This window comes from Cornus florida, unplaced genomic scaffold (genome assembly GCF_030987335.1).
Source record: "Cornus florida cultivar Cherokee Brave unplaced genomic scaffold, ASM3098733v1 CherokeeBrave_3.0.0_Hap2_Chr01, whole genome shotgun sequence".
NCBI classification, from domain to species: Eukaryota; Viridiplantae; Streptophyta; class Magnoliopsida; order Cornales; family Cornaceae; genus Cornus; species Cornus florida.
The window spans coordinates 70,284,421-70,298,745 of NW_026775571.1; the positions used below are offsets into that span (position 1 = coordinate 70,284,421).

Here is a 14,325-nt window from a genome sequence, read left to right on the forward strand (position 1 = left end):
ATATGTGAGAAAAATCCTTTACGCCCTTTCTTAAAATGACAAAACTTAGAGAAGTTCTCAAATCCGGAAATCGTCCCGACCTCCAAAAATTCTAAAAATAATACTGTCACTTTTAATTGACTTAAAATAATTAAAAATACACTACTAAAACCCTCGGGTAAAAAAAAAAAATGACCAAAACACCCCTCGGGGCCCGCATGGCACGCAAAACGAGGCAATGATTAAAATAATTCAGAAAAATCAAATAAATTCCAGAAATTAGAAAATAAGGAAAATCGGTAACATTACAATTCTGGTGAAGAGGGACTAGTTGAAGATTTTGAACCTATCATTGCTCAGCTTAAAAAGTGATCTACGTATTTGGTCTCACTCCGATAGCTTTTGTCTCTACAACTTTGGTGATTTGAAGAGGCTCTTGAGAAGTTCTAGACTTTATCTTCCCTCTCTCTGGCACAGAAACAAAGGAATGGAAAGTGCATGCTGAAATCCTAGACTTTATCTTCCCTCTCTTTGGCAGAGGCCTTCTTGTAGTCTTAATTAAGCTTTGGCAGAGGACTTTATCCTCTTTCCAATTTTTTTTATGTTTTAATTACAGGTTCAAATATTAGAATAGTTTAATGCTCTCGTTAGTAGCTTGGTAGAATAGCAGTTCCATATGATGGTAAAAACGAATCAGGACCTTAAAAGAAGAAATGGAGGATAGTTGTATCTTGTTTAGTCTTCTTTTATCTATTTTAGTGATGAGTTCAGTGAAATAATGATCTATTTTGACGAAAATGCTAGTTAGTTTACTGGCTCTTGATCAAATTTTAGTCATCTCTGTTTGTTTCTTAAGGGTGCTGCTACCTCTGCTCTGTTTTTCAAAATCGTTAAAAAAATAAATAAATAAATAAATAAATAAAATAAAATAAAATAAAATAAAAAAAAGGAATGAAAGAAAGAAAGCAGTTGCCTTTAATTTGGTAGAAATCATTGGGAAAACCACCCTCTCGAACCCAAAAATTGCTAAGATTTGAAGCTCAATGGCAGTAGGAACAGTAGGCTTTTTTTAATAGTTTATGGTGAGGTCCAATGCAGCTTTTAGGCCTTATCCGACTACAAAGTTTATGTGTGCGAGGGAGAGCTCCTTGCACAATAGATTTGAATATATGGAAGCTTTGGTGATGGAAGGAAATAGTTCCCTGGTAATGAAAAAAAAAAAGTGATGGTGAGGGGGGTGGGGGTGTCCCCTTGTAAGAGGACTTTGACGACCCCCTAGAAGTAACCAACCAATTCTCCACTTATTGACTGAGAAGGAGAACGCAGGGGAAGTTGATCCCTGAACTCAGAAACCTCTCTTCTCATCCATTAATTCTTCTTCCCATGACACTTCCAAATGGCTCCCATCCCCATCATCATCCTTCTCTCGAGCTCACACACTGTAGTCCATCAGTCCTAAACTCCCAGACCTTCCTTGGCGTCACCTAGCATGGTTCAAGCACAACATACCCAAACACAGCTTTCTTCTATGCCTCCTTATTTTTCAGAATCTTGTCACCCTTGATTCTCCCAGTATGAGTCATCTCACCTCCCCTAATGCATGCATAGTTTACTTGTCAGCCAATGAATTCCTCAACCACCTCTTTCTTTAATGCCCTTACTCTCAACTCTATTTGAACTCACTTTCAATCCATTTGCTGTAAAAATCCTCCCTCCTAGCTGGCCCTCTTTAGTCCTGTTAAATATATTGTAATATATATGTGTGTATGTGTGTGACTTTTTATTTTAGGTTGCAACCATTCAGATAATACATGACTTTTGGTTTACACATTTTGAATAGGTTGCAACTATTAAGATGGTATATGACTTTTAGTTTGTAACTCTTGAATAGGTTACAACTATTCAGAAGATATGTGACTTTTGGTTGCAACTCTTGAATAGGTTACAACTATTCAGAAGATATGTGACTTTTGGTTTGCAACTTTTGATAGTTTATAAATAGCGATGGTGTCACACATTCTAGACATACTTTTCTACTCTCTTTCTTGTGTTTTCTAGTCATAACAGTTTCAACGAGTGTTTAGGGAATTCCTTCAGTATTGCTAACTGAAGGAATTCAGACTTTGTTGTATCCTGGGAGTGTTTTGCTACAGAACCCGTTAACAAACTCAATTTGAGTGGGGGCAAATAACACTTTAAGGAAAGTGAATATACGCCTCAAAGTCTGTATTTTGTTTAACATCAGTGTGTTTGAGAAGGTCTGGTTATCTCCAACAATTTCTGGATCAATAATTTCAACAAGTCCAATGGACATGATCCAATTGGACCTCCTCACCCCTTGTCCTAGGCCACAAACTTGCCTTAGCAGCCTGTGTCCATGCTAGTTGGCTAGAAAGGAACAAAAGAATTTTCAGAAACAGAACGACCCCGCCTAGTTCTTATAAAATCGATCACCTTCAAGGACAGCAAACCTAGCTTCCAGGTCACTTGCAGCAATGTGCGAGCTCTCTACCCCAATGAAGCCTCCTAAAGGCCATCCCAAAGAAAGAAACTAAAAACAAAAGAAAAAGAAAAACATTCGAAAGGGTGGCCATTTGTAAGCACAGATTGACCTATGACCTTTTAGTAAACTAGCAGGGGCCATCAGCGTGTAGTGAGCTTGAAGATGCATGTCTCAATGGATTAACATATAGCATATAAGTCTTAAGAATTAAGATAACAAACATATGCAGTTTACAAGTATTCCAAATTACTGTTTAAGGTATGAAAGAATTGCAAAGATGGTTTGTAAACATGCGAAGATAACCAAAAAATGAGCAGCTATGGTTGAGGTTGTTCTCCATCGACCATCAAAGTATTCCTTCAACTTGGTTAGCCATGTGTTCCTGCGTTTTGCAGAGTGTTCGGTCACAGAATCAACTATCTCCAAATAATATGATTGTAGATGGTTTGTGCCAACACTTTCAGAAAGGTAATTGAACATAGCTAACACTGCTTTGTCGTTGCTTGTTACACTCTGAATGATGATGCCACATAGACCCAGCTGATGAACATCCTCCTCAGATTTAATTAACTGATTCATAAATGTCACATAGTGGCAGAAAGGAAGTCTTTCCAGCGATTCCTCGTTATGCATTTCAAATTCAATGAAGTTTCTCAATATTTTCTGTGTGTCATTTTTATAAAACAATGGTTGAAGCTCCATCACTTTATTTTGAAATGTTTTGTTGAATTGGGAGTTAGCATTTGCAGGGATTTGGAATTTGATACCTGCCTCTTGCAGCTCTTTGTTGCTCTTCATTGTCATCAAATTATTGTTCCTGATCTTCAAATTTGTAGCAGGTATGAATGTATGACTCAACATATAATGCAGAAACTGTAATAAGTGCTCAAAACCTGACTCATCATAGTCATCTTCTCTGGGGGAGCAAAATCATGGCAGAATCATTATCCTTTGGCAGCAAAACGCTCTCTTTCAATATGTTACTGAAAAAATGGAGGGCCAGATTTGCCAATGTTTGTTCCATGGGAGGGTTTATCAGATGGTATAATTAAGTTGAGGAGGATGGTGAAGGGCAATTGATTTCTCAAAATGATGAGGTCAAGCACAACCTCTTGATAGATATGACGCTTCAGCATTTTGCTATTACTTAATCCCTTTGAAGTTTGACCCCCACTGTGCCTAAAAAGCTCAATTATGAATAATCCATCAACGACTAGCATCTCAACATATTCATCTTCACTGATGTTGACTGGATCTGCATACCATGTCCCTGGTTGCATTGGCTTGGGACTTGCACACCTCATAGCAGTCACAAATTTGTCAATGACCTCATTTGTTTGCTGAAGGAATGATTTCAAATACTGCAGTTTCATAGTCTCCATATATTGGTATTCCAGTCTTCCTCTATAATGAGGACCAATAGAGACACATTTTGGCTCGTTTGCTTGCAGATTTAATATATTGTAGGTAATGCTTCGGCTAGACAGATAATATACAGAATATATATATATATATATATATATATATATATATATATATATATATAATATGAAAGTTTCAAATCACCGGAACAATATTGCAACAACTTATTAATAAAAACACTGGAAGAATCTCCCATTGATCATGGCTCTCATGCTAGCAGGTTGCAGCTATCCTCTACAGTTTGCAGCTTTATTGGATGAATCCACTGATCAGAAACTTTCTATGGTCACATGTCCACTTGTCTGTACCCCTGAGCTTAATGGTGGACTTGGCTAATCTAAATAGAGCAGCCATAACAAAGCACATTTGGTACCTTCATTAATGCTACCTTTGTTTTGCAGCCCTTGTATCCCACTCCCACCCCTTCTTTTCTCTTCAACAATCTGGAGTCATTTTCAAAAGCTTATTAACCACAAAATTAAAACCTACTTGCTTTAGCTTCATCTACTTCGGCCCCCTCAAATGGAGATTCATGGCTTCGCCCCTGCTTGGACTAATCATGTTTTTCACCTTTCCCATAGACTTGTCCTGGCAGCCACAGTTGTTAAATCTCATAAATCTATGGCATCTGCTTATCCTAAAATAAGACCACCTCAACATTGTAATCTAATCGGGTGTAATCCCAATTTATGCACTCTCTTCAACCACCTCTAGCTTATGATGCTACTGCTTATCCTCTTTATCTGCTGCTTTTACTGTTCTCTCATTTGTTGTACTCTTTATTTCCTATGTTGTTCTCCTATGAATCGAGCTTTGGTGCTTTTCAATATTTTCTATGAATTGGAAAAAAGAGGTTTAGTTTATTAATTGCTATATATGTTTAACTAATGCATGCATTTTTCTCTAATAAGAATCGTTTTATATATTTATATCTAGGCGGCGGATTGGATGGAGAAAATTTGGTGTGTGAGGACAATAGGGCCAACCCTTCCATCCATGTATCTGGATAAGCGGATGGAAGACGATACAGACCATGATATCAATCTCTTCAAGCCAAAGGCTGCTATGTGCATTAACTGGCTTAATGAAAAGCCAAGAGGCTCTTTTTATGTAGCATTTGGTAGCATGGCAGAAGTTGATGCCGAGCAAATGGAAGAAGTGGCTTGGGGATTGAAGGAGAGCATGTTTTACTTCTTGTGGGTTGTGAGGGCATCTGAAGAAGCCAAGCTCCCGGAAAAGTTCACAGATGATGTATCCGAAAGAGGTCTAATTGTGACATGGAGCCAACAGCTAGAGGTGTTAGCTCATGAATCAGTAGGGTGCTTTGTTACACACAGTGGTTTAATCTACTAAAAATGGCAGTGTAGACAACTTGCTAATCTATATAGGTGAGCAGAAGAGATAAATGGTACGTGCTTACAATGTTTGCTCGTAAAGGAAGAAAAATATGCTGCTCACAGAGCTATTTCTAAACTTGCTGATTTATCCAAGTGCATTTGACTATCTGATATGTTTCATGGAGTTGCTTTCTGTTTTTGTAAATGTCTGTGTGTGTGTGTATGGTGCTTAATTTTGGGAGAGGAAAAAGTTCAATGCATAAGAATTACAGAAAGGTTGTTTGTGGTGTTCTAATGTCCGAACCCAATTCATCATAAATTTAATAAATTTAAGACATCCCTACTACTTATCATGCTCTTAGAGAAGGGTAGTACGTATTTTATGAAAAAATTTAAGACATCCCTCAAACTACAGAAGAAAGCTCAAAGTTCACTGCACAAAATACCAATTTCTGTGTTTGTAACTACTTTCACAAAAGCCAACTTGAAACTACTTCCCAAATCTTGACAATTAGAAATGAAATGGCTTACATTCCTATCTGTATTTCTAAACGCAGTGTCCAGAACCGATCACCACTTAGAATTAACACCAAGAACAGTCAGCATTAAATAACAGAGAGAAAATAATTAACACCAAGAACAGTCTGCATTAAACAACAGAGAGAAAAGACATCAATAACATTTGTTTTTTTGCAACGAATCCACGTCTCTGTTTGTGTGTGTAAAATTTAAGGCCATTCAGGTGAGTTTAGGCTGTAAATAAATTATACCTGAATAGGGTGTCAAACGCCGAAACCTCAGCTGTTGGTGGTTTTGGTTGTGAAGATCACAATAACAGAGAGAAGAGAGAAGAAAATGAGAGATTTAAGGACAGAGAGAAGAGAGAGATGATGGGACTTGGGAACAACAGAGTCTCTTCAGTAGGTTCTTTGTAGAATACAGATTTTGCTTACTATGTGTGCATGTTTTCAGACGTGTATTTATGAGTGTGACTATGTGTGTGACTGTGTGTATGTCTTCAGACATGTATATATGAGTTGTTTTTCAATTTGACTAGCTATTGACCTGAGTCAACTTATTTTGTGGGACCATCCATGTACAAGTATAACTCATTGCGTATATACATGTCTGATCATCTGATAATCCGTAAGTTGAAGTGCATTGAGCAATGCATGTGGTATGAATGTTTTGATCATATTGACCTGTAACTGACATGAACTTATCATTTTTCCTAGCCACTACAACCTCATGACCTCTCTCTCTCTCATTTGTTTTTGTTGGTCTTTGTATTGATGGTTTTATGTAGATAATTATCCCTTATATTAATAAATTGTATATCGGATTAAGGTTAATTTAAACTGATTTAAATATAATATTAATATATAAAAGATGTAATATATAACAGAAAATTTTATGCACTTTTTATAGCGACCATAACAAACAAAATAAAAATCACTTCACTGCTGAAACGTCTCACTACCACTAATTAAAATTTTTGTTTTTATTTTATGTCTTTGTTGTAACTTTATTCATGCTTTTTTAACTTACAAAAAAAAAATGGTGATAGTTTTAAAATTAAAAAAAATTTATTGATAGTATAATAATAATAGTATAATTTGATTGCAAGTGATATTTTTTCAATTTTTAAATGAAGCTAAAATATTACTTAATATGGTACTGTAATAGACTTTGGTGGCAGATTATTTGTGGACAAACTTGATTTTAAAGCTTGAGAAGAGAGGAAATTATGAAACGAGAAGATATTGGCTGATCAAGAGAGAGAAAGAGATGGGGATTGAGGTGGTTGTTGGGCAACCACATAACATATGATTTCAACCTGTGGTGAGAGGGCAGAGAGAGAAAATATATGAGTCTAGAGAGAGAAGCTAAAGTACGTGTGGCCTAATGTTGGCTCTCTTGTTCAAACATTAAATTTTAAAATAAATCAATAAAAAGCCCTCTCTTCTTACTTATAATATAGTAACAGATAGCCAATAAATACAAAAAGGTAGTTGTTGGACTAATGGACTACGATGACATTGATCTTGTGGGCCACCCTTTCCATAATTGGAAAAGTGCGTGTTTGTGTTCTTAGTTTTTCTTTTTGAGAATCATTAAAAACAATGAAAATATTTAAATAATCCAAAATTCTAATTACTGGAAAAAAAAAAATCCAAAATTCTTAAAAACAAAATCAAATATTTCAAATTAAAAAAAAAAAATTGAGGCAAGAAATGCGTTGGACAAACGGATTCAAAACACAAGAGGTGACATGTATTTAATGTGACCAGCTCTTTGAATTAACGTGTTAATAATAATAAATAAATAAATATAAAAATTAAATCTAACTTTCACATGGTGTATTTATTAAATTAATGGTAATTCCATTTATGATAATGAATTTTCACATAATATCATTCAATTTTTGAAAAATTATTTCTGAGTCGAATATAGCCCCAAGTCGGCAAACATAAAGGACATGTTTACTAACAGAAAGTAATCTCTAATTTTATTTTTGTCAAAAGTAAAATCATAATTTTAATTTTTTGGAGTTGAAATAAAAAATAAAATTATGTTTAGTAATGCATGCCTCGTGTTTTTAAAATTTTGAAAGTAATATAACATAAATCAAGTTTAATATTATGAATTTTGCTTTTGTTTTTTAAATTAAGAATACTTGTAATTTTTTTAATTCTAGCATATCCATAGCCAAAACATGATAAATTTATATCTTGCAATTGTTGAATTTTTTCTCCGCATGGCATAATGTGCTAGACCATGAGCGAACTCATTCGCAGTCCTTCTTAGGCCATACGGTATAGTATAGTGACGATTTTGCCAGCTCCTGGGTCAGTAATGCCATCAGATGGAATGGTATGGTGATGGCCATTTATGTGAATGGCTACCGATAGCACCTTCTATGCAAACCCGATTCTAAAAAATTCGTAAAATTTAGCATGCAGGAAATAATTAAAATGCATTTTTAAAACTCGTGAACTCAAAAAAAAATGTCCCAAACGACCTTTGGAGCCCATGTGACACGCACAATAACGAGGTATAAAAAATTAAATAAATAGTACCCAAAAATTCAAAAATTCCGAAACATTACAAACCATTGGTCTACGGTGAATCAAACCAAATATATGTATACACACACATATATTATAATACTAATAAATAATAATATAAGATAGATACACAACACAGCAACTGTATATCACATATATACACACATAATAGCCTCAATTTTTGCTATTGTTTGAGGAGTAACTGCCATATGTGTTTTTTTTTTTTTGGGTAAGTATAGTAAGTACATTTTTTTCCCATCTGAATGTTGTTATATTAAGATACCAGAGCCCTAGTTTCCAAGACATCTTGATTAAATTTTGTCATCGGATTATTTTAAATTGACAATCACATATACATCACCTTGAATTTATGCGCTAATTTGCAATATTGGTGCTTATTTTGATTATGAGTTGCAGGGCCTCGTTTTTTTTATATATATTAAATGTTTGGAAGTTACATAAGAGTTGGATATAGTTTAGATCTAAATAGTGAAATGAATATTAGAATTAGACAATCTGTTTCATTTTTTTTTTAGAAATTATTGAGATCAATTTAATCTAATTTACCCTAAAGTCCTACTGAATTGAACCCTTTGAACTTGTTTTTTTAATTACTTAAAAATGATTTTAGTTTAAAGAATTACTTTCAAATGTGTTTGAGAACAATTAAAACAATTTTTAGTGGTTATCAATTTCAATTAAGTAAACCTTTTGAATGAGGCTAAAATATAATAATGAGAATAAAATAAACTGATAAACTGCCTATATTATTTGTATATACACTTAAAAGTATTTTTTATTTGTATTTTTTGTGTTTGGATCATAGTTTGGGTCCCTGTGTAACGAATTCGACGAATATCAATGTAAAACAATCAAATCAGTCGGTTCATGCAAGTATGTAACAATATCGGATCTTTAAAAAGAAATTATGAATCGAACAATAAGATAGAAAAAAACCAAAAACAAAAACAAAAACAAAATGATCATCGGATTGGAATGGAACGTACCCGAAAAAAAAAAAAAATATGATGACCATGGGATTGGGATGGAACATGAAATTCTGATTTATTTCATGTTCACTTACTTTTCAACTGAGAAACTGTGTCTTCTTATGGAAATAGAGTTTTCTTTTCAACTGAAGAATCTCTCTCTCCAACCTTTCTAGTGCGCTTTTCAACCAAATAAGAATCTCTCCCTCTCCTATCTCATCCTTTTCACCTTCTCCTCTTATCTCATCTCTTTTCACCTTCTCCTCACTCAAAGCCTCAAAGCATATCTATCTCTCTTTTCCCTCTTCATGAAATCCCTCTTTGGCTTTTCATTTATTTCACTATAAACTATTTCTTTGAAAATAATTTTACCCATTTTTAATAACAACAACAATAATAATAGAAAAGTAAAGAAAAAAAAAAATACTACATTCTGCACAATTTGATTTTCAATAATAAAGTCATGGGATTCGTCATGAGAATCTCATCATAGGCATAACATGATTTTCCACCAGTCTTATTGGTGACTATCTGCTTTCATGTATCAACATGATCTAACCATCTTAACCATGAAGTTATACTAGTCTGAAGCTTCATTGATCTGCATTGCAAGAATCAAATTCTATCATGCGTAACAGTAAATCGGTCCCCTCCAATTAGTGATGGTCAATTTTTTTTTTTTCAATATTAAAAATTTCCTCTTTAAATAGACTTATCAAATTATTAAGTCACTCTTAAATATAAAATATCAAAATTACATAAAAATCATTAAAAAAAAAATAATAATAAAAAAAGGTTGGACTTGGTGCCTCAAATTTGATCACAATTTTAAATTTATGAATTCAGTTGGAATAATGTGTGTGTGTTTGTGTTTATGATTTAAATATACACATGAATAGTATAATTGTCCTAACATTGAATAATTAAGAAATATTATGAAACTTTTCATTGAATTTTTACTTTTTTTATTTATTTTTTTGGTAGGCGAGGAGGGGTGTCGATTGGTGGATTGAATAACCTATTTGCCACATAAGCTTTTTTAAAATTGACACATTTATAAATTAAATGTAATTAAAAATTGTGTTGGGACTACTACTATGTAATTAAAAATTGACAAATTTATAAATTTACTGTAATATAATTTTTTATTTATAACATTAGTCTTGGTGTATATATATATCAATTTGAGAAAAATACAACCCAAAAATGAGAAGAACACAACTTAAATAGATAGAGAAAGAAAACTAATATGAGAAAGTACAATAATAGTCTTAATATATATAAATATATTTAAGAAAATTATAATCCAAAAATGAGAAGAATATAACCTATACAAATAGAGGATAACTGAGATGAGAAAGAGAAAACATAAAGAGGAGGAAACAAAAAGTTACAAGTAAAAAGAAAAGAGATTAAGAAAAAAAAATGTTAGAAAATTATTTTTTTTAAAAAAAATCAATTTATGAATATATATTTTTTTGAATATTGGTTCCATTTTGGAAAAGATATCACATTATTATCTTGATAAAAGATTAAAAGAATTATTAGAATAAAAAATTTGGCGAGCTTCTACAAAATAGGATTATCATAAACAAAATAGAAAAGTAATTTTAGTAACTCATACAAAGAGTAGTTAATAGTTTGTCTTTAACAAGTGACAATTAAAAATTTTATCATATATGATATCACTGTTATTATTCGTATTTTTCCCATCTTACTTTCCGAACACTTTAGTTTCCCTCATTTACAATGCTCCAAAGACTTAGGTGGAGATTAGTATATAATTTTTTATATTTTTCTTGTAAACACAATCTTAGGAAAATGTCTAACAAAAAATGTTCCTACACTTGAATTCATACACAAGTGTATGCAAACGAAGTAACTATACGTTGAGGTAAAAATTGCAAAAAATAAGGATTACAATAATAAAAAACTTACATTTTTTACTTTTCTTTTCAAGAAGACACATGTTAAATTTATTCCTAACTCTATTTTTAGGTCAATAAATGAATGTTTATTTTATTATTATTATTATTATTTTAGATGCCAGTTACTAGGGGTGGGCAAATAATCCATGAATCCGATCTGATCCGGTCTGATTCGTGCAGATCCGATTGAATTGCTACACCCACGAATCGATGGCGGATTCAAAAAATCAAATATGTAACTCACGGATTGGATCACGGATTGGGCTGTTAAAAATCTGTTCCAATCCGTGAATCAGATCCAATCCGATCCGATCCGTGAAATATATATATATATATATATATATATATATATATATATATATCTTCAAAGAATATATTAGTTAATGATAATTTAATATACTCTAAAGATGCATTAGTTAATAATTATTTAAATATATGAATTAATAATAATATTATAAAATTTTATGTATTGTGTTAGGGTTAAAAGCTAAGTCACATAAAGCGGGAGCGGAAGCGTGAGAACGGCAAAATTATGTCATAAATAGTGAGAATTTGAGCGAGAGCGCGCGCGGAGCGTGAGAATGGGAGCGCACTCGGAGCGTAAAAAAGTTGAAAAGGATCGTGTGACATAGGTTAAAAGATAAATAAATAATATTACTTATAAAAATAGAAATAATAATAATAATGAATAATTTAGATAAAACCTAATCAGCTGATCCAATCCGGTTCGATCCGTTATTATACGAATCTGATCCGATTCGTGGGATAACGGATCGGTGGCGGATTAAAAAAATTTTAATCCGTTGGGAGTAGATCGAAATAGGATCGATGCCTAATCCGATCCGATCCGTGGCCACCCCTACCAGTTACGTTTATTTACAAAATAACTATTTTTGAGGAGCCATAAATAAGAAATTTGAAGATTTTTTGAGGTGCCTTGGCCCAAGCCCCCCTCTAGCTCCGCCCAGTTTCGAAGCCCAAGAAAAATGAAAAAATGAAAAATGGGAAACTCAATGAAAAATGGGATTTGATTAGTCGGGTCGAGTTCAAGTTGGCTCGCGCCAATTTGCACTTCAACAACTATGAGAGCCGGGCGAGGTGGGTTGGGACGAAGAATTAATACATGGTCTCAGTCAATTACAAGATAACATGGAAGCACAAATCTGTATAAAGTTGACACATTTACTTGTGTGTAGAATTGTAATTGGCTTAGATCATGTAGTCTCTCGACCTACGCAAAAATATCTCGGGTTAGGACCCTTTTAAGTCTTGAAGGATAAATGCCAAGCAGAATGTGAGTGCCTCACTCCAAGGGAGAAATTATTATATGGTCCAGAATCATGTAGTCTCGGTCAATCACAATTCATGTTAAAAATATAATAAAACTATTAAAAACATAATAAAACTAACACATTTGCCTGCATGACAGATTGCAATCGGCTAGAACCATGAGTGGTGCACTTGTAAATGATTAATGAAGATGGGAAATTATTGGTCCACAATAGACGATGACATCACACAACTGGTAAAGAAATACATGCAATTTCAAGCACATGGGAGTGTATAGGATTACATGGTCACGACCAATCACAAGACAACACGCAAGCAAAAAATTGAATAAAACCGACACATTTGCTTGAGTGATTAGCCGGGACCATGTAATAATTTCTTATTTCATAAGGGTTATGCAGGTTTGGCACCCAAAAGAGTTTTATTTCTGATAACAAAGTGCCATCCACAAACCTGAACTAGGAGTGTAAGTAGAGTGGTGCACGAAGACAAGAAAGTAGGGGCAGAACAGCTCTCCATAGCACTACGGGCATATCACATCACAACCAGCTCACCAAAAGGCGAAAATTTTAAATGGTTTGGACAATATGGTGCCGGCCAATCACAACTCCACACACAAGCAAATGTGTCAGCTTTATTCAGTGTTTTGCTTGCATGTCGTGTTGTAATTGGCCGGGACCATGTAGTCCCAGACCATGTAATAATTTCCCAACTAAAAGGATTTACACCCTCCCTGATTTATGGTACAGACCATTTTAGCAGCAGATATAGCCCCAGCATTAACAAGGAGGACACACACAAGTGGAATAATGAAGTGAGCTTCAAAGCTAGAGTTGTTTGACAAGAGAAAAACAAAGGAAGACAAAGCAATACTTGGCCTGATTCTCTTGAGCCTAGGGCTATGACTTCGTCGAGAGAAGTGTTCTAAAGCAGAATTGAAGTGGATTTTCTAAGTTCGATCCAAATTGGGAGGACAGAACATAATACCAGAGGCATCTATTTGGGGTAGTAGAAATTGAAAACCCCAGAAGGGTAAGTTCTTCGTTCAATCAATGGGACATGCTAAAAGGTTTTATGCTTTACGCAAGAGAACAAAAAACATAAAAAGAAACAAGAACGTTTCAAATTTTGCATCTTTTAAAAGAATGACGAAGGAAAATAGGATTAATGATTAAGAAATAAAAATAAAAACTGGAATTCTAAGCTCGAAGAAACTGGACTAAGTAGAGTAATCAAGTAATACTAGCTTAAAGAAACTGAATGCTGCTCATAAGCATTAAGTAGAAGGATTACTCTATTGAGAAAAATGCTCCAAGTATCATAAACAAACTGAGCAGGGCAATATGTTACACTTAAAGTAACATAAACAAACAGATCATCTCAACATTGAGGACCAGAACTATAGAGCATCATAGAGAGAACAAGGCCAATACAACAGAGACCTCACGACTCACGAGCAACAATGTATAAAACAAAGTACCATGAGCAAATGGCCGGAGCACTAGTACAGATGCCAAGAGAATGGTGAAATCTTTGGAAGGACAAATAGCATCCCTTAGAACCTGCAGAATTTCAAGTGATAGGGTTAGCCATGAAGCAAAGCATGACCTGCAAACCAAAAAGCGCCATTCCGAGACAAAAAATAGTTATAACAAAAACAAAATAAAATTGATCAAGAAAATAGTAAAGCAGTTTGAAAGCAATTTATAAATGTGTTGCATCAGAACTAATAATATAATAATAATATACAAATACTCAAATAACCCAAACACTAGTGTAACATATATTAACAGAAATTCAAATAAATAA

General features: G+C 33.7%; 2 protein-coding genes across 2 annotated transcripts; one reads left to right on the top strand and one right to left on the bottom strand.

Moving 5' to 3' along the window:
* Positions 1-2,410: 2,410 nt before the first annotated feature.
* LOC132274213 (uncharacterized) lies at positions 2,411-3,864 on the bottom strand. The gene is made up of 3 exons (XM_059775442.1): positions 3,467-3,864; positions 2,786-3,398; positions 2,411-2,530 (listed from the first exon to the last, which is right to left on the bottom strand). The coding sequence occupies exons 1-3, from the start codon at positions 3,862-3,864 to the stop codon at positions 2,411-2,413; spliced, it is 1,131 nt and encodes a 376-aa protein (XP_059631425.1).
* A 241-nt stretch (positions 3,865-4,105) lies between these two features.
* LOC132274222 (mogroside IE synthase-like) lies at positions 4,106-5,257 on the top strand. The gene is made up of 2 exons (XM_059775452.1): positions 4,106-4,189; positions 4,841-5,257. Exons 1-2 carry the CDS (start codon positions 4,106-4,108, stop codon positions 5,255-5,257), a joined length of 501 nt encoding a protein of 166 aa, XP_059631435.1.
* The last annotated feature ends 9,068 nt before the right edge of the window (positions 5,258-14,325 follow it).

Bases quoted from the DNA above. Each gene is read 5' to 3' on its own strand.
- LOC132274213 (XM_059775442.1), bottom strand. From the start codon at position 3,864: ATGGAGACTATGAAACTGCAGTATTTGAAATCATTCCTTCAGCAAACA. The intron at 3,399-3,466 runs GTAACATATTGA...TTGCTCCCCCAG, and splicing joins TCTGGCCCTCCATTTTTTCA to AGAAGATGACTATGATGAGT. The intron at 2,531-2,785 runs GTTATCTTCGCA...TTTTGTTTTTAG, and splicing joins CCATAGCTGCTCATTTTTTG to TTTCTTTCTTTGGGATGGCC.
- LOC132274222 (XM_059775452.1), top strand. From the start codon at position 4,106: ATGGCTCTCATGCTAGCAGGTTGCAGCTATCCTCTACAGTTTGCAGCT. The intron at 4,190-4,840 runs GTCACATGTCCA...ATTTATATCTAG, and splicing joins CTGATCAGAAACTTTCTATG to GCGGCGGATTGGATGGAGAA.